This window comes from Diospyros lotus, chromosome 8 (genome assembly GCF_014633365.1).
Source record: "Diospyros lotus cultivar Yz01 chromosome 8, ASM1463336v1, whole genome shotgun sequence".
Classification (NCBI taxonomy): Eukaryota; Viridiplantae; Streptophyta; class Magnoliopsida; order Ericales; family Ebenaceae; genus Diospyros; species Diospyros lotus.
In genome coordinates, this window is record NC_068345.1 from 35,885,018 (window position 1) to 35,909,825 (window position 24,808).

Below are 24,808 nucleotides of genomic sequence, written 5' to 3' on the forward strand. Positions count from 1 at the left end.
GGGTGCCCCATTAACCCCATTTACATACTTGTTTTAATAAATTTTCAAATAAGCCTCATGCCTATATCCCCCAATTATGAGTGTTTTATACTTGTTTTTATTTTAAATGAGGTTAATTGGGACTCACTGGAAACCCATTTACATCCCTACTTTTATAAGTCTTTAGAGGCTGTTGCCAATGTTTTCCATCAGTCTGTCTTTCAATGCCATAATGCTATCCAATAAGCTACTCCGTGTTGATGTGATGACTTGCTTTCAACATTTTCTTGGATTATAGTTACAATGAGATAATAACTTTTTTGAATTTTCATTGAACTATGTTATTTTGAACTTCATGCTTTATGCGAACGTCTTCCATCAGTAAAAGCTTTTCTGTTCACTTTTATTCTTGGCACATTTTTGGTAAAAATTGACTGTTCTTTTTCCAACCAAACAGTAGACCAGATTTACTTGATGCTGCACTATTGCGACCTGGAAGGCTAGATCGACTTCTTTTTTGTGATTTCCCATCAAAAAGTGATAGGATGGATATTCTTACAGTTCTTTCTAGAAAGGTCAGTGTCTATCTTTAACTAAATCAAATATGGTGTTACATTCCTAGATGGTATACTTATTTCATCATTAGTTACTTTAATGCAGTTCACATGGCTGTGACTTTCCTTCTTTTTATTTTCTTTTTGGGGAAGGTGGTAAATATTCTTTTGGGCTATTAATTATACTGCCATAATGTGACACTAAGTCTTGGTTCACTTCTAAGTTCTTCGGAAGCATAAGAACTGTATAAGTTGATGATGACTCCACGCTGGTGTTCCACCTAGCTGTTATCAGTCTTCTAATCATTGCTTATCTAGAGTTTCCAGTATGGTTAATCATTCTAATCTTCTGATCATGCTTATCAGTCTTCTCCTCTTTTTGTGCGTGTGCATGTGTGACCGTCGATAGAGCACCAAAGTATGATGCAAAATTCATTCCAGCTCTTTTATTATTTATGTGAACAGAGTGTTAACTTCTTTTTAAGTGCTTTGAGATTAATTTTTTCCTTTCTTGAACTGGTGTTTAAAAAGCGCACTTTAAGCCTAAAGTGCAGCATGCTTGGGCTTTTTCTGTGTGAAGCTTAGCAACTTTAGTTGAACATGGTTAAAGCGTGCTTAACTTGCGCTTTTACCTGAGTTCCAAAGCAGAAAAAGCGCACTTCAAAAATACACTTGGGTTTTTTCTTCTTTCTTTTTTTTTTTTTTCAAACAATATGAATGGTTGGATTTGTTTAAATTTTTGCAATAGTGTGGCTGCTTGTATGGAATCCTTACCCAAAAAAAGCTATTCTTAGATCTAAATAAAATCAGATATACATTTGACTCGGTTGTATTTACCAAGCAAAAAAATATTGAAGGAAACATGTAATTAGGTGTAAATTTGGGGTTGCTAATTTATTCCTAATTGCTATAAATGAGGATTGATGATTGATTCTGGATTGCTGTAAATTAAGAGATTGATGATTGATTCCTAATTGTTGTAAATTAGGGACTGTATATTGGTTTCAAATTAGGGATTGATTTATTGGGGATTGCTGTAAATTAGGGGTTGACTAATTGGGGATTGTTGTAAATTAGGGATGGTTTTTTTTTTTTTTATTCTTCTATCCGATCCTCTATACAAATAGTGTTAATGAAACAGAATGGGTTTTTTTGCCAAATTTTTACAAAAAACAAAAGAAAACTCACTAAAATAAAAAATTAAAAAGAAGCCTTAGCAATTAAGATCCTTTCAACCGAGAGTTCAAAGTAGTTTGTCTCCCAAGTTCCATGAATACCAGCAACTGATTAGACTGTATCCCTTTATATGTCCCCTATGTGTTTTTGCTATGATTGCATAAACTTGTAAACTGATATAAAATATAAGTGAAAAGTATCTTATTTTTTGTTAAATTTGCAGCCCTCATTCTTATTTAGTTTGTTTTAATGATTTTTTTTAATAGTTTGTATTTTTTATGCTTATAAAAGTTTATACACTATTTTAGTTATATGTGTTTTACTTTGCTTAAGCGTGCACTTCGCTTTGCGCTTAAGCTCTGTAGGCCTTTTGTGCTGAACTGTACTTAGTTCCTTTCAAAACACTGATTGAAACTAGGCTAGAAACATTCAGTGTAGCCATGGAGGAAGATACTATAGGTTGCGTATGAAAGACTTTTGATCTCTTGGAAAGGCTCCTTTTTTGGCGCTAGTGAACATACATGAAAAGGTAAAATTAGAAATGAGATTGTTTATAATGAGTTCGGAGTGGCTTCTATTAAAGATAAGATGCGTGAGACAATTAAGATGGATTGGTCCTATGAAAAGAATATCAGTAGAGGTGCTTGTGAGGAGAGTGGATGGAATGAGAACAAGTATTTAATAAAAGAGGTAGAGGAAGACAAAATAAAAGCGTAGTTTGAGACAATTAGGTATGATATAAATTATAGAAGATAAGGTCCTAGACATGAATGATTAGCGAGTTAGAACGCATGTAGTTGACCCCTCATTGTGGGATAAAGACTTGATATATTATTGTTGTAAAAAAAATAAAAATAAATAAATAAATGAGGAAAAACTGAACAGAAAGAGACTTCCAAATGGTTCCTAAGCCATGTATGCTCAATTAAAGAGGAGGGTGTATGCTCAATTAAAGAGGAGGGTCTATGGCTGACGTCTGAATCAGAGGACCTGCACACAGATTGGGGTAATCCTGAGGGATGAAGATCACCACTGAATCAAACTCTCCTTGCCCATCAGCTCTTGAGCTGCATGATTGATTGACCATTTATTTCATACTGTATGGTGGTGTCTTGGATATTTGGAATTTGTTTCTCTCCTTTTTCCTGTGTGCTGGGTCATTCCTGCTTCAGTGATCCACTTTTTGGGATTTTTGGAGCTGGGCAGGTTCAAATATGAAGTATGTGGTGTTTTTGAGATTGATTACTTTTTATGCAATGTGGCATATCTAGCATGAGAGGAATTTGAGAGCCTTCAAGCGTGTTGACAGTCTAGAGTCCCTCTATCAAAGGAAACATTTGCATTTTTCCTTGTTTGTGGGTTAGGTCAGTCTTAATCGACTCCAAATTTGGAGTGTTGTCTTTGTTCGTTTGTTTATTGGGTGGATTCTTGATGCAATTATGCTCCTGCATAGGGTTTTCCTCCTTTTTGGCCTGTCCTTATATATGGTATTTACTAATTAAAAAAAATTGCTTCAGGATCACTTTCAGAAATTTGCTGCCTCTGAACTTCTGGGTCCTTCACTGCCAACAAATTTTGAATATTTTCATTATTACCAGAATAAGACACTGATTGGATCCTATAGTTGAGCAAAAATATGGATTCAATTTCCAAATGAATGAATCACTTGCAGACTAGTTTCAAGAAATAACCCTTGCCCGTTTTCTAATATCATTTTCTTCAATGAATGTGAATGTGATTTATCACCAAGGCTACTTTTTCTTTTTTTCTTTTTTCTCCCCTTGTTGACATTGGACTTGAACCTCAGATTTCACAGTGGAATGGTGCAACTTTTCACAAACTGAGATTGTTTCTGCTGCTGGTATACCAACATTATTGTAAGAATTGGAAATTTATATCAGTCTCAATTGGTTAAAGTTCTCAACCACATGGAGTATAATTTTTAAGTTCTTTATCTTTATAGTACTGATGTTCTCATATGGCTTAAGAACTACAATGCTGCAATTTATTTGAATTTTTATTGGCTTCATCTGTATTCTCAGTCATAAAGCAAGCCCAGCTGAAATGTCCTCGGTTATTGTTATTTGCCTTCCTGTAAGAGAAACTAAAATCATAGTTAGTTAACTTAGTTGAGTAATCATCTTAAGACTGCTAAATTGTCCTAATGGTTTGCAGGGTTGTGATACACGTTCATATAATTGACCTGGTTCATGAAGTGTTGAACTAAACTTTGGATTTAGTTAAATGCGCTTGTCATGATATTATTGGAATATATTAGAAACCTGTTGGTCTCGTGTTTTTTTTTTTTTGGCCAAGTAAAACTCGTATCTTTTTATTACTTCTTCTACCGCCACTTACCCACCAAAAACAAAACAAAAGCAGCCTCAAAAAAAGAAAAAAAAAAGGGACGACTTGCCTTTTTGACAAATCAGCTTTCTGAAATTAATGCAGTTATCATTGGCCGGTGATGTTGATTTAGATGCCATTTCTGGTATAACCGAAGGATTTAGTGGAGCTGACCTGCAAGCTCTGCTCTCAGATGCACAGCTTGCAGCAGTTCACAAGCTTCTAGACAGTGTAGAGAGCGTCAATCATGGAAAAATGCCAGTCATCACACACAGTCTTCTGAGTTCTGTTGCTGCCAAGGCAAGACCATCTGTATCAGAAACTGAAAGACAACGACTATATAGCATTTACAACCAATTTTTGGATTCCAAAAGATCAGTCGCGTCACAGGTCTGGCTGTCTTTCTCATGCCGTGGCCACATAATGTCCTCTGGGGCATTCCCTGATTTCTACATGTATTTTACACGATGTGCATGTGTGACTAATATATATATGTACCTCATTTGCAGTCAAGAGATGCAAAGGGCAAAAGAGCGACTCTAGCATGAGAACCAAGCAAGAATCTACATCAAAGTTCGTGAAAATCAAATGGGTGACGCCGAGATTATAATGACCAGGCACGTACCATTTCCAGAGTAGACAAGTGAAGCTGGTCACTCAAACAAAGAAGCGCTTGATTTAAACAGAATCCATAGTGAAGGTTGTGAAGAGCAATTGGGTGATGCTTAACATTATATGACCCGTCAAGTGTTGTGCGTAATGGACAAGGGAGATACAATAATTGCATACGAGTGCAGGCAACCCCCGTTCATACATTCAACCAGATGGACAGATGGATGGATAGCTAGATGTGTGTAGAGCAGGAGAGAGTGATTTTTTGCAAGAACCCTTTATTGGATTCTGTAGTTCTCTTAACTGTTTGGGCTTTGGCATTTCAAAGTTCGAATCGAACTGGCAGTTGCAAGATTTCATAATCTTCTAATTGCTTGCGCGCCCTTTACTACAACATTTGCCAGTTGTCAAGTGGGCAGATTTATTTGAGATTACTAGAGATTATAGCATCAGAAATGTACAAATTTGTTTCTGGTGGAATACTATACTTTTATCATGACAAATGATGGAAATTTTCAATGGTTTAGGAAGAAATTTTGTCAAGATTCAGCATGTACCAGTCTACCAGATACTCCACTGGGAGAACAGTTCATCAAAGCAGAGAGGAACAGAGAACAAAGATACTATCTTTTTTTCTTTTTGCTCGTTTAGGAGTCACGGTCATTACTCTTGTGAAAAAAGGGAGAATTATCGGAAATTTATCTTTACTTTTTCTTCTATAATGTATATAAGGGTTTAGAAGTGATGTTTGATTTGATAAATTTTGCGTGGATTGTTGTTATCTAGCATAATACTTCTATATTTGGGATTAGGACAAAGGGTAAATAAAATTTTGCAAATAAAGTTTAAAGTTTAGTAGTTTACTATGTTGTAATCATGAATGCGTTGGTGAGCTTTGACTAGAAGTAAATTATTTTATATCAAGATGATGTTTTTTTTTTTTAAAAGTAAAAAGTTTTGTGCGTTTGAGTGTTATATTTTTTAAATGAAGTTTATGAAAAAAAAAAATGTCTTTCTTGAGATTATTTAATCAACTTTTACTTAATTTATCTCTCTAATGATCCAAAATGAGTAATAAGCTTTAATAGTGAACTATTTCAATTATTTTCAATTCTTCTATGCCCTTCCAATTTAAAATTTAATTAATGGCAAATTACTATCACAATAGTGATTTAAAATGTCATTTTTCTCTTCTTTTTTTTTGTTTTCTAATTGAGTTATTAATGAATTTCATTAAGACATATCATCGATTATTTTATAGATTTAATTCTATTAATTGTTATAAATTTTAATGAAACTCGTGTCTAAAATTTTAGTAAAGTTTAGTTTCATTATTTATTGATATAGTTAATAAATTTTATTTTATTTATTTTTTATCTATTTTAATCTCGTTCAAACTAAACTTTACCAAAAATTATTATTAGTAATATTTTTTTAATATCACCAACAACCAAATTTAGGTAAATTATCCTTGAAGAAAGTGATTTTTTTTCATTGGAATGTGTGGAAAATTATGGGAGGAGATGGTGTAACAAGTTTATCCTGATTTGCTTTTTACAAAAATAACATGGAATCAGCCAAATGTATAGATTTTAATAATTTATTGAGAGTCGTTGGACAAATCACACTAAAGGTCACAAAATTTTGACGTCCTTTTTAATTTGATTACTAAACTTTAATTTCTTATAAAGTGATAATAAAATTTTAAAATATTTTGTAATATGGTCACTAAAGTAATTTTTGGATAATTTTTTATCAAAATTGTTGATGTGGCAATGGCCACATCAGCGCCAAGTCAGCAATTTCGATTAGGAACTATCAAAAAATTACTTTAGTGACCACATTGTAAAATATTTTAAAATTTTGTTATCACTTTACTAGAAATTGAAGTTTATTGACTAAATTTAAAAGAATTATGCTAGATGTACAACTATTTTGTACATCTTGGACTACATAAGGGAGGATTATGACCAAAATACCATGCGCCTCACATGCTCTTCACGAGCCTCATGATGGGCTTTTTTATCATTGATATACTTTTATGTAGCCTAAAGAGTACACAAAGCTGTACCAATAGTATTTTCCAATTTAAAATAACATCAAAATTTTGTAACTTTGGTGTGATTTATCCGAGAGTCGTTTACGATTAAAAAGCGAAGGCCCCAAGAATTTTTTACGACATCAGTGAAAAGAAAAGAAAAGTGATGGAAAGAATATATATATTGAAGTCATGAGATGAGATTGACTCTAGAGAGTTTGGTAAGTGGTGGGAGCTTGATCTTGATACCTATGTGCTATGGGGATCTGATCTGATCTGAGAGATCTGGGGGAGAGAGGTATCCTCTTCCTTCTTCAAACGAAGAAAAACCCGCAAGAGCACCAACACCGCCTTCCTCTGTATTATATATATATACACATGGTAGACGATCATACATTCACTCCACCTGCCATAAGAACAACAATCTATTATTAACGTCATCCGTATCTCTCCCTCTTTCGCTCTGAACCGATCTGAATAAGAACCGATTGAAACGGAGATCGAGGCTCTCAAGCTCGTCGCGAAGTTTATCGCAGGTGGATCCGATCTGAAGCAGTAACCGCAATCACAGCATCGCTCAACGAGAGGACTAGGTATCCCCCAATTTCTTTTCTTTTTTTCTTCTGTTGGAAAAAGAGGGATTCGGAATTGCAAGTTTGTCTGTGGTTACTGGCTTCAGTTTAAGAGTTTGTTTTTGAATTGAATTTATTTCGGGGAACACTTGTGTTCAGAAAGGTTGTTCCTTCAGTTGGTAGGCATGGGTCTATAGATAATAGCATATGCTGAAGATTGTACGTACTAAATAAGCAGTGGATAAGCTCGTGCTGATGTTACATGCCTTTACTACTATTTTTGGGATTTTAAAATGTTAAATCTTATTAAGAATCGGACTGCGATATCGCAATCCGAGAATTTCGAAACGACTTGGACGTTTTGCTGATAATTTGAACTTGGCAGAGCTAACGCGAATCAGTTTAGGTTGATGAACCCTATCAAAATTGTGAATTACCTAGGATGGAGTGTTGCGTTGGGGATTCTGTTGGCCTTTGTTTTCCTTTTTATAACTAATAGACATTTTATTAAAAGCATCAAATGGTTATTGCCCATGCGAAAAGCATCAATAAACCAAACGAGGTAAAAAGATCAACTTGGCGAACTCACCTCCATGGCTTGTTCAAAAATCCAAAGTCCCAATGCAATCAAACGGAATATATGCTGAGCTACTATTTGATTTGTATGCAAAATCATAGGAACTTTAGACCTTCTCACCGTTCTTCTGTTCCCCTTTCTATCAGCCACTTCCTTTTAATATGGGTATTAGTGAAATATGGCTGACAGTACAAGTACCTGTTAATTTGTGTTCTTTTGATTTTTGTGGCTGATCTTTTAATCCCGAGTTTTGCAGTTTCACGTCTTGATGGTTCAGTAATATATAGCTTATAACCCCTCTTTTGATTATCTAATACAGGAATTTTTTTTCGTGGTTGTTGGAGGTGTTTGGAAAAATTAACGCTTCTGTTTCTCTTGTGACTAATTATATATGGGCTGACGTGTACATTTCATGGGAGGTGTAGAGGACAGTGAGCCACCCTCAAAACGTGTGAAAGTATCCTCTGGAGGATTGAGAGGTGTTTTGGACAGTGCATCTCTTTCTGGGCTTCCGACCTGCTCATTGGCCGACTGTATGGCCGGGCCCCTTGCGTCCCAAAGAGAGGGTGAGATGATTGGTTCAAAAGGAATTATTCAAAAAGTTGAATTCGTCCGTATCATAGCAGAAGCACTATACTCTCTTGGCTTTGAGAAGACTGGGGCACAGCTAGAGGAAGAGTCCGGAATACCATTGCATTCCTCTAATGTAAATTTGTTTATGCAGCAAATACTTGATGGTAACTGGGATGAGAGTGTAATCACATTGCGTAAGATTGGTCTACTTGATGAAACTATTGTAAAGTTGGCATCTTTTGCAATATTGGAGCAGAAGTTTTTGGAGCTTCTGGACAGGGAAAAGATCAAGGATGCACTAAAGACATTGAGGACTGAAATTGCCCCTCTTTGTATAAACAAGGAGAGGGTACATGAGCTTTCTATGTGCATTTTGTTTCCTTCACAGCATCTACTTCTTGAGTTTCCTCATCAAGATGTAGGCAGGACAAAGTCTCGGCCAAAATTACTGGAGGAAATACAGAAATTACTTCCCCCAATGGTGATGATTCCAGAAAGAAGGTTGGAACACCTTGTTGAACAGGCTCTTAACCTACAAGTGGGTAGTTGTGTGTTTCACAACTCTTTAGATAGGGAAATGTCATTGTTAACAGATCATTGGTGTGGAAGAGAACAGGTTCCTTCTCAAACATTACAGGTTTGCCCTGATTTAGATCCTTTATTAGTATTTTCTGAAGGTCATCTATAGTTTTCATCCTTCATTAATTGAGAGAGCTGAGATATTAAGATTGCTTTCTGCAAATGTTGTTATTTCAACTTGGGCAATTGTGTTCTTTTGGATTTCAGATTGCAGATGCATGGCTTGACTCGTCATTGTGATTTCATTATATATTTTCTGTTACTTCTTATGACATAGGTACTGCAAGAACACTATGATGAAGTTTGGTTCTTGCAATTCTCACATAATGGAAAATATTTAGCCTCTTCCTCCAGTGATCGATCAACAATAATATGGGAGGTAACTTTTCGACTGCTGAAATAATTTAAACATGTTATTTCCCTTCTTATCCTGGCTAATTGAATCCTGTCCCATGCTTATTTAATGAGGGGTGACATGCTTTTTTACTTGGATGAACTTATTTGAGGATATACCACCTTCTAAGTTATCTTGAATTTTTTATGGGATGGACTTGAAGTTTGTGGGTTTTTGCTTCCCTGCCCCTTTGCAGGCCCTAAATCAATAAATAAATAAGAACCATATCCAAAGTGGAAATAATGATAATAATAATTACATCAATAACAATAAGATAGCTAAATGGAGTTTGTGTATGACACCATAGTCATATATCTTACAGAAGTAACAGCTGTGGAAAACAGCCCCTGTTTTGTGTAAAATTTTTCTGGAAAACAAAAACAAATGGAAAGCAGGAACTCATGTATAATTGAGAAAATTTTCCAGATATAAAATGGAAATTTCTGTTTCCCAAATTTTCAAATTTATAATGACTTAGAAATATATTCAAAACATTTTTTCCCCCACAAAAGGGTGTGTTTTCCTCTTGTTCTTCATTTGGAGAACACAAGTTTCTATTAGCAGGATCAAAAATATTTTACTAGTAATATTAATCTTCTAACATTATTGTTGGTAAAGACTTCTTGTTGAAGGAGGAGACGACCCGAGATAATGCAGATTTTATTCAAGATGATATTCTTATTTAATTTAAGTTTGTGTTGTACATTAGATAAAGACTATCACTGCTGTAAAATAGGAGAATATCTAGGAGATTTTATGGGAGATTTTGTAGGAATTTTCTATATATAAGTTTAGCACTAGCTAATGGAAGATTAAGGGAGAAAAGTTGAGTTCTCCTACGGTATTTGTTCATGGTATCAGAGCCACAGTTTGTGGACTCTTTTTCATTCATGTCTTCAACTCCTTGAAGGAGTCTTGAGTCGGAAGAATGGCAAGAAAGGTCTCGTCCAGTGAGACCTCTTCTACAACCTCTCCGATCAACCATCATGGATCCATTGTTTCAGCAGCAATGTATAGCCAATCCCTCCAGATCACACAACACAAGTTAAATGGGGCTAACTATAGGAAATGGTCACAATCCGTGCTGTTAGTTGTTAGAGGGAAAGGTAAAGAAGGCTACCTAACCGGTATTACGCCTAAACCGAATTCATAGGCAGCAACATATGGCATATGGGAAGCTGAGGATGCCACGGTTATGGCTTGGTTAGTGAACTCAATGGAGCCAAAGATAGGAAGGACTTACCTCTTCTACAAGACGGCTTGTGAGATTTGACAAGCAGTCCAAGAAGTCTACTCTGATTTGGAGAATACAGCTCAATCATTCTAGGTTAGATCACTCATACGAACAACCAAACAAGGTACAAACTCAGTCACCGAGTATTTTAGTACCTTAACTGAGTTATGGCAAGAAAGTGATTTATTTCATGAGATTAAATGGGAGTGTGTTGCAGAAGATGGTAGAGAAGGAGAGAGTATTTGACTTCCTACATGGTCTAAGCTCGGATCTAGATGAGTTAGAGGTAGATTGTTGGGAACAAAACCTTTCCAACAATGAGAGAAGTATTTGCAGAGGTTAGAAGGGAAGGGAGCTGAAAAAAGGTGATGTTCTTGGGCTTAGGGCAGTCTAACAATGAGGTATAGTCTTCAACCTCAGCCCTAAGTAGTTTCCGATGAAAGCCATATGCTGCAACTAAAGGAGAGAACTCCAAAGAAAAACAATGGTGTGAATATTGCAATCGGCCATACCATACTAAGGATGCACATTGGAAAATCCATGGAAAGCCGGCTGGATGGAAAACAAAAAGTCAAAGAAAAGAAGCACAATTAGCCTATACGATGAAAGCTGAAAAAGGGAGTGCAACAAATTTCAGTCTAATTGCTGCTCAGATGGAGGCTTTACAAAGCTTCTTAAACCAAACCAATGTGACTCAAATTGAAATACCGGAGAATCCTAATCCAACAGTGTCTCTGGCAGGAAAAGGTACTGAATATATTCTCTAATATCTCAAAAATGCCCTACAAACTGTTGGATCATAGATATAGGTGCTTCTGATCATATGACAGGTGATCTAAAATTGCTTTCTGATTATGAAACCCTATGATAAACTGATTAATGTTATTATGAATGATGGCACCATATCCTATGTAAAGGGAAAAGGAACTGTAAATCTTGGAGAATTATCCCTTAAATCGGTACTTTATGTGCCAAATCTCCAATGCAATTTACTGTAGTTAGTAAGTAAACTCAAGATAAAGATTGCATGGTGATTTTTTTTCAAAAATTGTTGTATTTTTCAGGACCTAACCTCGGGGAGGAAGATTGGCAGTACTGAGATGAAAGGGGGACTTTATCAAACATTAAGAGCAGATTATTCTTCTGTTTTTAGGTCATTTATTTCATCTTCCTTGTCTATGGTTTCTAATTCAGACTTATTGTTATGGAATCAACGTTTGGGACATCCATGTTTGGATTATCGTAGATGTTTGTGTCCTTCGTTTTCTAGCAATAAGATTCAAGATTTCATTTGTGAACATTGCATTCTTGCAAAACAAACCAGAACCTCTCATCCTAATCATGCTTATAATCCTTCAAATCCTTTTCATCTTGTTCATAGTGATATTTGGGGGCCATCTAGAGCTTCAAATCTCACTAACACTCGATGGCTTATCACTTTTATCGATAACCATACATGGATATGTTGGGTTTTCTTAATGAAAGACAAATCAGAAGCTTGTCTTGTATTCCAGAATTTTCATCTCATGATCAAAAATGTCTTTCAAACCCAAATCATATATTGAGAACCGACAATGGAAGAGAATATTTCTCTAATGATTTCAACAAATACTTAAGTGAGCATGGTATCATTCACCAAAGCTCATGCCCATATACCCCTCAACAAAATGGGATGGCCGAGAGAATCGCCATCTTCTTGAGATAGTAAGAGCCCTTATATTTACCCATTCGGTTCCAAATTCTTATTGGGGAGAAGCAGTATTAACAGCTGCATATCTCATTAATAGGCTTCCCTCAAAGACTCTAAAGTTTAGGACTCCCTTAGATGTACTTCTTGAAACTTTTCCTCATTATAATAGAGTCCTAAACTCCCTTACTCCTCGAGTGTTTGGTTGCATTGTTTTTGTTCACAGCAATGTGCCAACACTGTCCAAGTTGGATCTCAAGTCTACCAAGTGTGTATTTGTTGGGTACTCACCTAACCAAAAAAGGTATAAATGCTACAACCCTAGTACTTGAAAATTTATTGTTTCTTGTGATGTTTCATTCCTGGAGAATAAGTCATTCTTCCGTGACAATTCCCAGCAGAATTTCACTAAAACAACACCTCATTGGGACCCATTGATACCTATTCCAGATTTGTCTCCTACTATCCTTATACCTATTCATGATAAAGAATCCTCTCAAACCACATCTGAACCTTGTCCAACCCCTATTCCTTCACCTCAAACCTGTCAAGGGGGAGAAAATAAAGAAACCAAAAATCAGGAGGATGATCTGCCGCAAAGTAAACCACCTCTAAAGGTTTACTCAAGAAGAACTCTTGATTCTCAGCTTGCTAACCTATCTGAACCTTGGAGAAGTCCTGAAATTACCGAGAGGAATACTGAATGTATTAACAGTGAGCAGGAGACAAACAGGGAGCAGCAATCAGATCTTGATATTCCTATTGCTTTGAGGAAAGGGACCAGATCTTGTACTGAGCATCCTATCACCAATTTCCTAGGATACTCCAAATTGTCCCCACAATTTAGGGACTTTACTATCAACATTGATAATGTGAGTATTCCTAAGGATATTTATCATGCTTTACAGGAGGAAAAATGGAGGAAAGTTGTAATGGAGGAAATGTATTGCTCTAGAAAAGAGTGGCACATGGGAGATAGTGAAATTACCCAATGGAAAAAATATCGTTGGGAGCAAATGGGTATTTACTATTAAGTATAAATCAGATGGAAAAATTGAGAGATACAAGGCTAGGCTTGTAGCTCAAGGCTTTACTCAAACTCAAAGCCTTGACTATGAGGAAACTTTTGCACCAGTGGCCAAACTTAATTCCATTCGGGTGATATTATCATCGGTTGTCAACTTGGATTGGAAACTTCACCAATTAGACATTAAAAATGCTTTCTTGAATAGTGAGTTAGAAGAAGAAATTTATATGAGGATTCCCTCAGGTTTTGAAATAGAAGATACAAGAGCGAAAGTTTGCAAGCTAAAGAAATCACTATATGGCCTCAAGCAATCACCAAGGGCATGGTTCAAGAGATTTAGTGAAACTTTACAGCAATTTGAATGCAAACAAGAACAAGCTGACCACACATTATTTATAAAGACAGATTCGGAGGGAAAGAAAACCATTCTTATAGTCTATGTGGATGATATAATTATCATTGGAAACAACCATCGAGAGATTGAACTATTGAACCATCAACTAAGAGAGGCATTTGAAGTTAAGGATTTGGGAGATTTAAAATATTTCTTGGAATTGGAAGTAGCAAGAAGCAGTGAGGGTATTTTCATCCCACAAAGAAAATACACTCTTGATCTTTTGAGAGAAACTGGTAAACTCGGGTGCAAGCCGGCTAGCACTCCTTTAGAACCAAATTGGAAGAATAAAGATGAAAAGAATAAAGAGGAGCAAGTTGATATGGGCAGATTTCAACACCTAGTGGGAAAATTGATCTACTTATCTCATACAAGGCCAGATATTGCCTATGCGGTAAGTATAATCAGTCAATTCATGCACTTTCTAACCAAAAGACATCTAGAAGCTGCTTATCATATCCTGAGATATCTTAAAAGCACACCTGGAAAAGGATTGTTGTTTAAGAAAAGTAGTGAAAGAGGAATAAAGAGCTATTCAGATGCAGATTGGGTAGGATCTATTGAAGACAACAAATCCACATCAGGGTATTGTACAAAATTATGGGAAAACCTAGTCACATGGAGAAGCAAAAAGCAACAGGTTGTTTCACGTAGCAATGTCGAGACTGAGTATTGAGCCATTGCACAATACATTTGTGAGATAATTTGGTTAGAAAGGTTGATGAAAGGTATGGACATGCCAATAACAACACCAAAAATACTTTATAGCGATAATAAATCAGCTATAAGTATAGTGAATAATCTAGTACAACATGACCAGATGAAGCATGAGAATTGACAGGCATTTTGTCAGGGAAGAAATAGAAGCAGGAAATATAAGACTAACTTATGTTCTTACCAAAGATCAAGAGGCAGATATCTTGACCAAAGCAATGCAAAAACAATGATTTGAAGTAATAAGAGACAAGCTGAGAATGATAGACATCTATTCACCAGTTTGAAGGGGAGTGTTGGAAAAGACTTCTTGTTCAAGAAGGAGAAGGCTTGAGATAATGCAGATTTTATTCAAGATAATATTCTTATTTAATTTAAGTTTGTGTTGTACATTAGATAAAGACTATCACTGCTGTAAATTAGGAGAATATCTAGGAGATTTTGTAAGAATTTTCTGTATATAAGTTTAACACTAGCTAATGGAAGATTAAGAGAGAAAAGTTGAGTTCTCCTACGGTATTTGTTCAATTATCAACATTCTTAGAAGATTGGAAATAGAAAACTGGATAACATTTTTACAGGCTCTTGTCACATCCTTGATCTGACAAGGTAGGTTCTCAATTGTTGAGAAGGGGGTTAGGTGAAAGGTATGAAGAGTAAGGAATTGAGTGAGAAGATGAGAGAGAGAGAGAGAGAGAGAGGGGAGGGAAAACTGAATTCACTAATTGAATGATCCACGAAGGTATTGGCTTGGTCAATGCATTTTATACTGATCCATGGCCAGGTTTGGATGCCAAAACGGTTACCCATCTACACAACTTGCCCGCTTGACCAGTACAACTTGCCCCACTTGACATGCTGGGACATTCCTCCAACCATGCCAAGCACAGTTTTATTTACAAGGCCTAATAGCCTAATAACGTGACAGCTCTTAGGGGCTGTTTAGTTATATAAAACAGTCCCAGTTTCTCCAAAATTACTCCTCAGAAAAGGAACGTTAGAAAACTTGTTCAAATACAAAAATTTTCCAAATAGAAAATGGAGATTTGGGAAACGTGGTTTTTCCAAAATTGAACTAAACTTGGAAAACACCTAAAATGAGTTTTCTAAGTTTTTCTTATTAATTTGGAGACTTGAAAAATGCGACTTTTCAAAAATTTTCCCTAAATCATCTCTATCTGCTTCTCTAACGTAAGTTCCACAAAAGAAATTAAAACATCTTTCTCTTTTCTGAACTTACGTTCCAATTTTTTAGATTGGAATTTGTTCTGTATTTCTAACATGTGAATGCATTTTTTTTCTATGGAAAATAAAAACTAGAGATTTTATGGAAAATTGAAGATAAAATACTGGAGATCATTTTCTACAACTAAACAGCCCTTTTCTTTTTCCTAATCTTCTCGAATTTGTGTAGTCTTTGGGAATGTGAAATTGAGAAATGCAATCAAAATTGTCTTACCATTATCAACATTAATAGAAATAAATTACTTGTATATTTCCAGCTATCTTACAAAAATAATTTATCTACCTTGAAATAGGAAGGAATCAAGTTCAACCTCATAGCTGCAAGTGTAGCAGAGCCCAACCCCAAAGCTAAGCTGTAGATGCTTAGGGGCTGGTTGAAAATGCTGTCAATTTTTGTGCTTGTTTTCACTGTTGCTTTTTATTCCATTTGTGTTATGTTCATTTGAGTTAGAAAAAATGGAAATTGAACATGATGTTTGATTTTGTTGTCAGTTACAAAAATGGAAAGAGAAACTGAGAACAGTATTTGATTTTTCCTAATTTATTTTCTTTCTTTTTTCAAACAACATGGTAGAATTAAATTTTTTATTTTGTTAAACTTGCAAAGAAAAAATTCAGAAAAAAAATATAAGTTCAGCAAAAATTTGAAAATAAAAAAATACAGCTATTCTTCTTCAGCATTATGTGTGTGTGTGTATAGAGAGAGAGAGAGAGAGAGAGAGAGAGAGAATGGGGGAGCAGATCCAGGCTCACTGAGTTCGTCTTCATCATCCCATTTCACTGTGCATATATATACATGCGTGCATACACAGAGAGAGAAGGCAAAGCAGGCAGCAAAGCTGAAGAGTGAAGATGATATGAAGAAGATAAACGGTGGTGGCCAACACTGCCTCAAGTGAGGTTGAGGTTTGGGAGTTTGTGAGGGAGAGAACCTTTGAAGAGAAGAAATGGGTTTTATCTTTGGTCAGCTGAAATGTAAATGATCGAATGCAAAAAGGATTTTAAAATCTTTTCCATTATTTTGGAAATTTTGTGTTTTGCGTACACAGAACAACAATATCATGCCAAATGGTGTTATCATTTTGTCCATTCCATTTCAGTTGAAATGGAGTGGAATTTTTGAAAATGGAACGAGAATCAAACAAGGCCTCGGTCTCCCAGTTTCACAGGTTATACATAAATGAAATAAAGGTTAACTGGTAACTAGCAATCATTAAGGGTGTGTTTGATAGCATTTAGTTGGAAAAGAAAAGATATTCCAACTTGCAAGGAAACAAAAACCACCCCCCCTAGATAGAATTTTCTATGGAAAATAGGCTAAAACATGTTTTAATGGTTGTACCATGAAATTGAAAATACAGTGTGTCAAATAGCAAAGATGGAATTCAATTCCTCAGATGTGACATTTTTCATGGAATTTCCATGCTATCAAATAAACCCTAAATGGTTGTTTATTCATTTTATATCTTTTGAGATATAAGAAAAAATGATGGGTGTTTTGGCTGACCTCACATAGTAATATAAAGGCTTGATTCATTGTTGTTAAGATACACAAAAAAACATTCCATTTATTGCCCATTTCATACATCTTACTTCCTTGATCATGAAATGATCTTATTTAGTCATTGAAAGTGAGGTTTGTATTTGTTTTCACAAGTATTTTAGTATACATTATGTTGTAATAATAATTATTATACTAATTTTAACTATTATTATTCAAATTTCCACTGTCATTTTGTTGGGAGTAAATTGATAAATATAAAAGATAAATCACTAGTCTCTAATAACTTCAATTTCTGATCAGATGGTGGTTAATAAATAATCAATGGTGTCAAAATGGGTAGAAGTTTTGTGTTCACACCTCACCATCTACAGGTAAATTTAGCATATACTCACTAAAGTTTAAAAATGTAACTACTTACTGAACTTTGGATTGTTACTACTTGCTTACTGAACTTTGTTGAACGTCAACCATCCATCACTCGTTACATCACCGTTTGATCTTGCAAACGAAAAATGCCTACGTGACTAACGAAATCTAGAAAAATTTAACAAACATTTACTGAACTTTAAAAATATAATTACTTACTCACTAAACTTTGCTCAACGTCAACCATCCATCACCTATTACATCACCGTCTGATCTTGCAAACAGAAAATACCCACATGGCTAACGGAATCCAAAATGGCTCAATCAAATCATTATTTTCGACCAACTCAGCAACAAGTCAACTCCAAGTTAGATCCCACTTGAGTAGGCCTTTTTATGGTGATTTTTTGGTTGAGTTTATGCTTATTGTTTGCTTCTAGAATTGAACCATCTGAGTAGGCGTTTTTATCTTTTTCTTGGTTTTGGTTTTCCCACCTGGTTTGCTTCCAAATTTGAGGCATATGAGCAGGCCTTTCATCTGTTTCATTGGTTCATTTTTTGATTCTAGTTTGCTTTCAAACTTTAGGTTCTGGTTTGAGACAACAAGTCTTTTTTTTCTTGGCATCTGGTTTGCATCTAAGCAAGGTTTTTTTTTTTTTTTTTTGCTTCTGGTTTGCATTAACAACCTTTTTAATTTGAATCATCGATTCAGTTTTTGACTTTTGGTTTGAGAAGCAAGTGATCTCAAATGCATACAAGAAGCTTTTAATATGTTTCATTGGCACCAGCAGCCTTGATGACACTCTTGTAATGTGGGTGAACTATAAGATCCACCAATTTGAAGAAATCACAAGCATTTGGACGACCATAGAAGCTGCACCCCAAGAACCTCCAACTTGGATTGTTCTCCGTCCAAGATGTCCTTGTAACTGCAATCCTTCCACACATACACTTGTTTCCTCATTTGTATAGGCAGTGCCATCCATGTTTTCCATCGTTGATTCTTCGAATTTTGGTACTGCGTCTAGGTTTCAAGGGTTAGGACAAAGAAGATTTGGGGGAAATTTTAGGATTGGGGAAATTGATTTCTAATTTGTTCGAAATCAGGCTTGCATTTTCTGGGAGAAGCACTATTTCTCTACTGACAGTTGGCAGATGGGTGGGATCTGACTTGGAGCTAAGTTGGCCGAAAATAAGGAATTTATTTGGTCACTTCGGATTCCGTTATTCATATGGGTATTTTTTGTTTGCAAGATCAAACAGTGATGTAACGGGTGATGGATGGTTGATATTGAGCAAAGTTCAGTGAGCAGGTAGTAACAATCCAAAGTTCAGTGAATAAGTAGTTATATTTTTAAAATTCAGCAAGTGTTTGTTAAATTTTCTCGGATTTCGTTAGCCACATGGGCATTTTCTATTTGTAAGATCAGACAGTAATGTAACGGGTGATAGATGATTAACGTTGAGTAAAGTTCAGTGAGCAAGTATTAACAATCCAAAATTTAGTGATTAAGTAATTATATTTTTAAAGTTCAGTGAGTGTGTTAAATTTATCCACCATCTACTTTACATGTACATAGTTGCACATGCTTAACTCTTTTTATACAGTAAAGTTCGATTACTAGTGGAGAGGTATGTTGAGAGTATAAATAATAAGTATAAAAAATAACTTCTCTTTCTTTAATAGGTTAGGCTTTAAAACAAGATGGTACTTAACAATTCGCAATATTTGACCTATCTTTTATTTATTAGATGAATTTAATATTTATTAGGCATTTTTTTTCCATATTCCAATGTAGCTAATGCTTATAAAGGTCATTTTTAGACTAGTTCATTTGGTTGATTTGACATGATTGTTTGGTCCCTGATAATTTGTTATTTTTCATATTTTTGAGAGCTTAACTATTATGGAGCTCCATTTTATATGCGCGTTAATGGAATTCAGCTTTCTTAATTATTTTTGTTCGAGCAAATCAGGTATGCACCATTAGGTTTATGTAGGAAAAACTAGTGTTTTCAAAAGTGCTAAGCACATTAAGCACAGAAGACCTATAGAGCTTAAAACGCATAGCACAAATGTGAAGCACGAGCTTAAGCAAAGTGAAACTCACATAAAATGAAGTAAAGAATATAAAGTTTTATAAACATAAAAAATATAAACTATTAAAAAGCAATCATTGAACAAAAACTAAATAAGAATAAGTGTTGCAAATTTAACAAATAACGTGATACCATTTTTCATTTATATTTTACACATTTACAATTTCATACAATCATAAGAAAAACATAAGGAAAAAAAATCATCCATAATTTACACCCATCCCTAATCAATCGGCGCCTAATTTTCAACAATCCAAATAGTGAATCCCTAATTCACAATCAATCAACAGTCCTTAAATTACAACAATCAGGAACCAATCATCAATCCCTAATTACAACAATCAAGAATATATTAATAATCCCTAATTTACACCTAATTACATGCTTTCATCCATATTTTTTGCTTAGAGGGCGTTTGTTAAAATGAGCAAGATAAGGTGATATCAAGATAAGATTGGGATTCTTTCCGGATCAAGATATGGAATGATCAAGATAAGGCCGGGAAGCATTCCAAGATTTCTATCAGACTGTTTATTAAATTTTTTAGAATCCACTGATAATTGTATTTTTTCTTTCTATGTGTTTGTTAATACATATGATAAGTACCAAGATAAGGATTTTTTTACCAAAATATCCCTATTATCAAATTTATGATTAAAATAGTATTTTATGATTAATATGAATTGTCAAAAAAATTAAGATTAAAATTAAAAATAATATTTTATTTTTCAAATTCATGTCCAAAAATAAATTTAAAAAGAGTTGAAAAGAGTTAAATAAAATATATATAGAGAGAGAAATTTAAATTTTTAAAATCAATGAAATGAATAATGTCATTTAAATTTTAAAAATTGTCAAAATATATAATAATTTAAAAATATATTAAAAAATATTAATTATAAGAGTTAAATAAATAAGGTTTTTTAATAAATTTAAATCTTTAAAATGCACTAAATGACATTAATTATCTTACAAGGGGCAGATAAGTAATTCAGTCTTATCTTGAAAGGAGGAGATAAGAGGTCAAGTGAGGCCTTTTCTAGAAATGGTCAGATAAAGTTAACAAACACGTTGAAAATACCAAACATCCGGAATGCTTCCCATATCTAACATTTTCTCCCTCTTATCTTGGTTAACAAACACCCCCTTAGTAAATACAATTAAGTCTTTTTTTATTTTTTTTGGTTTGCATGCATATATGATTTTGTCAGATCTTAAATAAGGGTAAGGTTTTCATTCAAGCAGCTACATCATTGCAAAAATTTAAACAAATCCAACCATTCATATTGTTTGATTGGAAAAAAAAAAGCATATTTCTTAAGCACACTTTTTTGCGCTTCAAAGCTTAGGTAAAAGCAGAATTTAATTGCTCTTTAATTAAACTCAGCTAAAGTCGCTAAGCTTCACACACAAAAATCCCTAAGCATCCCAGCCTTTGTGCTAACCATGCCTTTTATTCGGGGATCTGTTTATGTTTGCTTGTAGCTTTGTTTTTCTTCTTATAAACAAACTGCTGCCTTTCTCTCTCTCTCTCTCTCTATATATATAAGCGCACTTTTTAACTATTGGGAAAAGCAAAATAAAGAAAAGAGGAAAGAACCATACTATTAGTCCACAAGACATAATCTATTCAAGAAATGGGTAGATGAAATCACATTTACAACTCAAGCATTAGAATTTGATAATATGTTGATTTTGCATCTAAGTTGTGAAGTTACTCTTGCTGTGCTAACTCAAACTTCCAATGTGAAGATTGGACTCCAATATTAGATGGACCTCTATTTGGAAGACAATTGCACAGCTTGGGTTTATCGGTTTCCAGCATTTTGCTTTTCGCAAGTGGAATTTCTGATAGTTGCAGGTGTCTCAAAGATGTTAGCAAGAATTAGGACTTGATAGAATAAACTGCAGTCAAATGTGTGTCAGGAATCCATTGATGGGAGCAGGTTTAAAAGCTCAAAGTCCAGCTTCTTCTGTAATGGAATTTAATCGAAAATGGAATTCTTTGGGGGGTTTATAGATTCTTATTATTAAGATATTTAGTATTTCTCGAAGCTTGCTTTCTCCCTTAGCCATGTAGCCAAGAGAGTTATAACTAGCAATAGAAGAGCTTGTGCCAGCCATTGGTAAATATATCTTGTAGCTTGTTTTCTCCCTTAGCCATGTAGGCAAGAGAGTTGTAACCTGCAATAGACAGCTTGCACCAGCCATCAGTAAATATATCTTGTAGCTCCATTAAACCAATCAATGGTAAAAGCACAATGAACTCTCCAAAATTTTTATTTGAGAAGTTACAGAATGTCAGTGTTCATTACTAACTTTTTGAAAGAAATAAATTGAACAGTGTATTTTTATTTGCCATTATTAGGAACTGTTGATTAATTTATGCAGGTATTTTCTGTTGGAATTTTATCAAAGAAAATTTGAGAATGCTGTATTTGCAAAAAGGTCACTAGAGCTCAAAAAATCCTAAGAATTTAAAACCTTGGTTTCCTTTTTATATTTATGGTTTGGGAAAGCTACCTTAAAACTCTTGCATACTCTATATTCATTTACTTGGTTTAATTTTGTATATATACCAGATAATACAGCTCCGGGTGTTTGGGTGTGTAAGATCAAATAATCATAATGTTATAGATGAGTTTTACTTTCAGTATTAGATATTAATGTTACAATCCTTTGGATGGTTGTGATACACCTTGAATTTAAGGAATTATTGTTGTATTCCAAGTTCTGAGTGAGAGAAATTTGGAGGTTACTACCATAGGTTGACCATGATAAATCACTGTTATGTTTCTTTGTCCTGGTAACAGTCAAGCATCCTTCTTTTCAGCTTGATGTAAAATTTTGACCTTTCATAGGTTAGCTGGAATGGTAGAGTTTCCTTGAAGCATAGATTACATGGTCACCAGAAACCTGTCTCCTATGTCTCGTGGAGTCCTCATGATGATCAGCTCCTCACCTGTGGAGTAGAGGAGGTTGTGAGACGATGGGATGTTTCTTCTGGTCACTGTCTCTGCATTTATGTGAAAGGTGGTCTTGGTTTGGTGTCTTGTGCATGGTCACCTGATGGGAAGTGGGTATTCACTGGCATTGCTGATGAAAGCATCTGCATGTGGGATCTGGATGGTAAACAGCTGCAATGTTGGAAAGGGCAACGGACTGTTAGGAACTCAGACTTGGAAGTGACAAGTGATGGGAAGCATATAGTTACTAAATGTAAAGAAGCTGCAGTACTATTACTTGACAGAGAAGAAAAAACTGAGAAATTGATTGAAGAGATTCAAACAATAAATTCATTTTCGTTGTCCAGGGATAATAAGTTCTTACTGGTTAATCTTCTGAACCAAGAAATCCATCTGTGGAACATAGAGGGTGATCCAAAACTCATTGCTAAGTACAAAGGTCATAAGTGCTCCCGGTTCTTTATCAGATCCTGTTTTGGTGGACTTCAGCAATCATTTATTGCCAGTGGTAGTGAGGATTCTCAGGTATTTCATTTCTGGCTGCATTTTATTTCCCTGTTCTTCTTTCATTCAATTTTACTTTATTTAAATATCACATAAGTTCAACTTATGTAAAGATGGTTTCTTGATCGTAATAAGGACATCTGAACACGTGCTAAGTTGACCTGTGGTTCATTCCACGGTGCTAACTAATTGCAGATGATGTTCAGTTATCCACAGTGCTAAGTAGACCTGTGTTTCATTCCACTGGGAATATTTACACGGCTTGTTTGTCTAGAAATTATTCGGTGCAACCTATCTCTCACCCTCTTTACACCCCACAATGGGAGGCACTGGGTTCTCTTTTTCCATTGGTTTACATTCTTGTGTGCGGCTTGTAAGGCAGCTCTAATCTTTCATGTTTGAGGACTCCTTATGAATGCAGTCCATGTTGAAAGGGCTGTTGGAGGTTCTAGATCATGCCAACACTTTAGCACAAATGGATTTATCTGAAACTAACTTCTAGATCTTAGAACCCTGTTGCTGAGTATTAAGCTCTTTATGCATACGGGATTGTTGAACAATATTTTTACAAAATGTTTGCTGGAAGTTTAGAATCAGAAACTTTTCAGTGCAGTGCATCCACAAAATGTAATGTGGATGCCCCCCCTTTGTTAGACGTATCCTTTAACCATGTTGATTAGTGGTATATAATGTAGTTACTCTCCTATTTAAACTCCTCCAACTCCTACACCGCATTAAAGTTTTGGATTTTCTTTTTGGCACTCAGTGTTCTTTTATGGATTCTACTGTTAGAACCACCATACGTACCCAAGATCGATCACTGATCAGATTAACCAACCAAAGTTAGCTTCAAGCTGTTATGTTTTGAACAGAAACAAAAGCCTCAGGAAAAAAAAAAAAAGAAAAAAGAAAAAAGGTCATTGCAAACCTTGTAGCTACTTTTACTGAAAAACAAGTAAGCGTAAATCCTTCTAGACATTAAAATATATTGGCATGAGGAGCCAGTGATATGGTTGAAATCAGGCATAGTTGAAAATTCAGTTTCAAGAGGTCATTACATTACCATAGGGACCCAATTCCAATTTAAGATAATTGAGTTAATTCTGTTTCATCCTGTTTGTAGGTTTACATATGGCACAAAGACTCAGGAGAGCTTGTAAAGGCATTACCAGGCCATGCCGGAGCTGTAAACTGTGTTAGCTGGAACCCTGCAAATCCACACATGCTGGCTTCTGCCAGTGATGACCGTACAATCCGCATATGGGGGCTGAAGAATCAGTTAGATTCAAAACAAGAAAAGGCCCAAAGCAATGGCATCCATTACTGCAATGGGGGAACTTAAGAAAAGGTGAACCGAAGAATGAATGAAGAGACGATCACATTAAAACCAAAAAAAACAGAAAAACTCTTTCCCGTCCCCAGGCCATTGCTTCTAAGAAAATGTAAATAATTATTGTACCTATGCCTGTTGCCAGACACAGACAGACAGACATTCATGAAAACAGAACAGACAGGTGAACCCCATCTGACTCTTGCCAATAAATTATTATCTTCTGCTTCCAGTTTAATTACTTTGAATATTATTGCTAAATTGTTGGGTGATTTTATCTGCAACACCACTAGTACTGGAGGCTTTAGTTGTGACACAAAAGGTTCGAAGGATATCT

The 24,808-nt window shown here is 35.0% G+C and overlaps 2 protein-coding genes across 4 annotated transcripts in view; both read left to right on the forward strand.

Annotated features, from left to right (window-relative positions):
* Window positions 1-5,210, forward strand: part of LOC127807605 (peroxisome biogenesis protein 1) — a 32,963-nt gene extending 27,753 nt beyond the window's left edge. For both annotated transcript variants that reach the window (XM_052345604.1, XM_052345605.1), the window contains exons 15-17: window positions 437-554; window positions 4,161-4,445; window positions 4,565-5,210. In XM_052345604.1, coding sequence (XP_052201564.1) covers window positions 437-554; window positions 4,161-4,445; window positions 4,565-4,603 — 442 coding nt within the window. In that variant the 3' untranslated portion in view covers window positions 4,604-5,210. The remainder of the gene's footprint in view (window positions 1-436; window positions 555-4,160; window positions 4,446-4,564) is intronic.
* Window positions 5,211-6,867: 1,657 nt separating this feature from the next.
* On the forward strand, window positions 6,868-24,709 carry LOC127807526 (WD repeat-containing protein 26 homolog). 2 transcript variants are annotated; one of them, XM_052345434.1, is made up of 5 exons: window positions 6,868-7,298; window positions 8,174-9,064; window positions 9,284-9,385; window positions 22,533-23,162; window positions 24,265-24,709. In XM_052345434.1, the coding sequence occupies exons 2-5, from the start codon at window positions 8,267-8,269 to the stop codon at window positions 24,481-24,483; spliced, it is 1,749 nt and encodes a 582-aa protein (XP_052201394.1). In that variant the 5' UTR covers window positions 6,868-7,298; window positions 8,174-8,266; the 3' UTR covers window positions 24,484-24,709. The 2 variants fall into 2 exon arrangements, with proteins under 2 accessions (XP_052201394.1, XP_052201395.1); XM_052345435.1 differs by having other exon boundaries at window positions 8,280-9,064.
* Window positions 24,710-24,808: the final 99 nt, after the last annotated feature.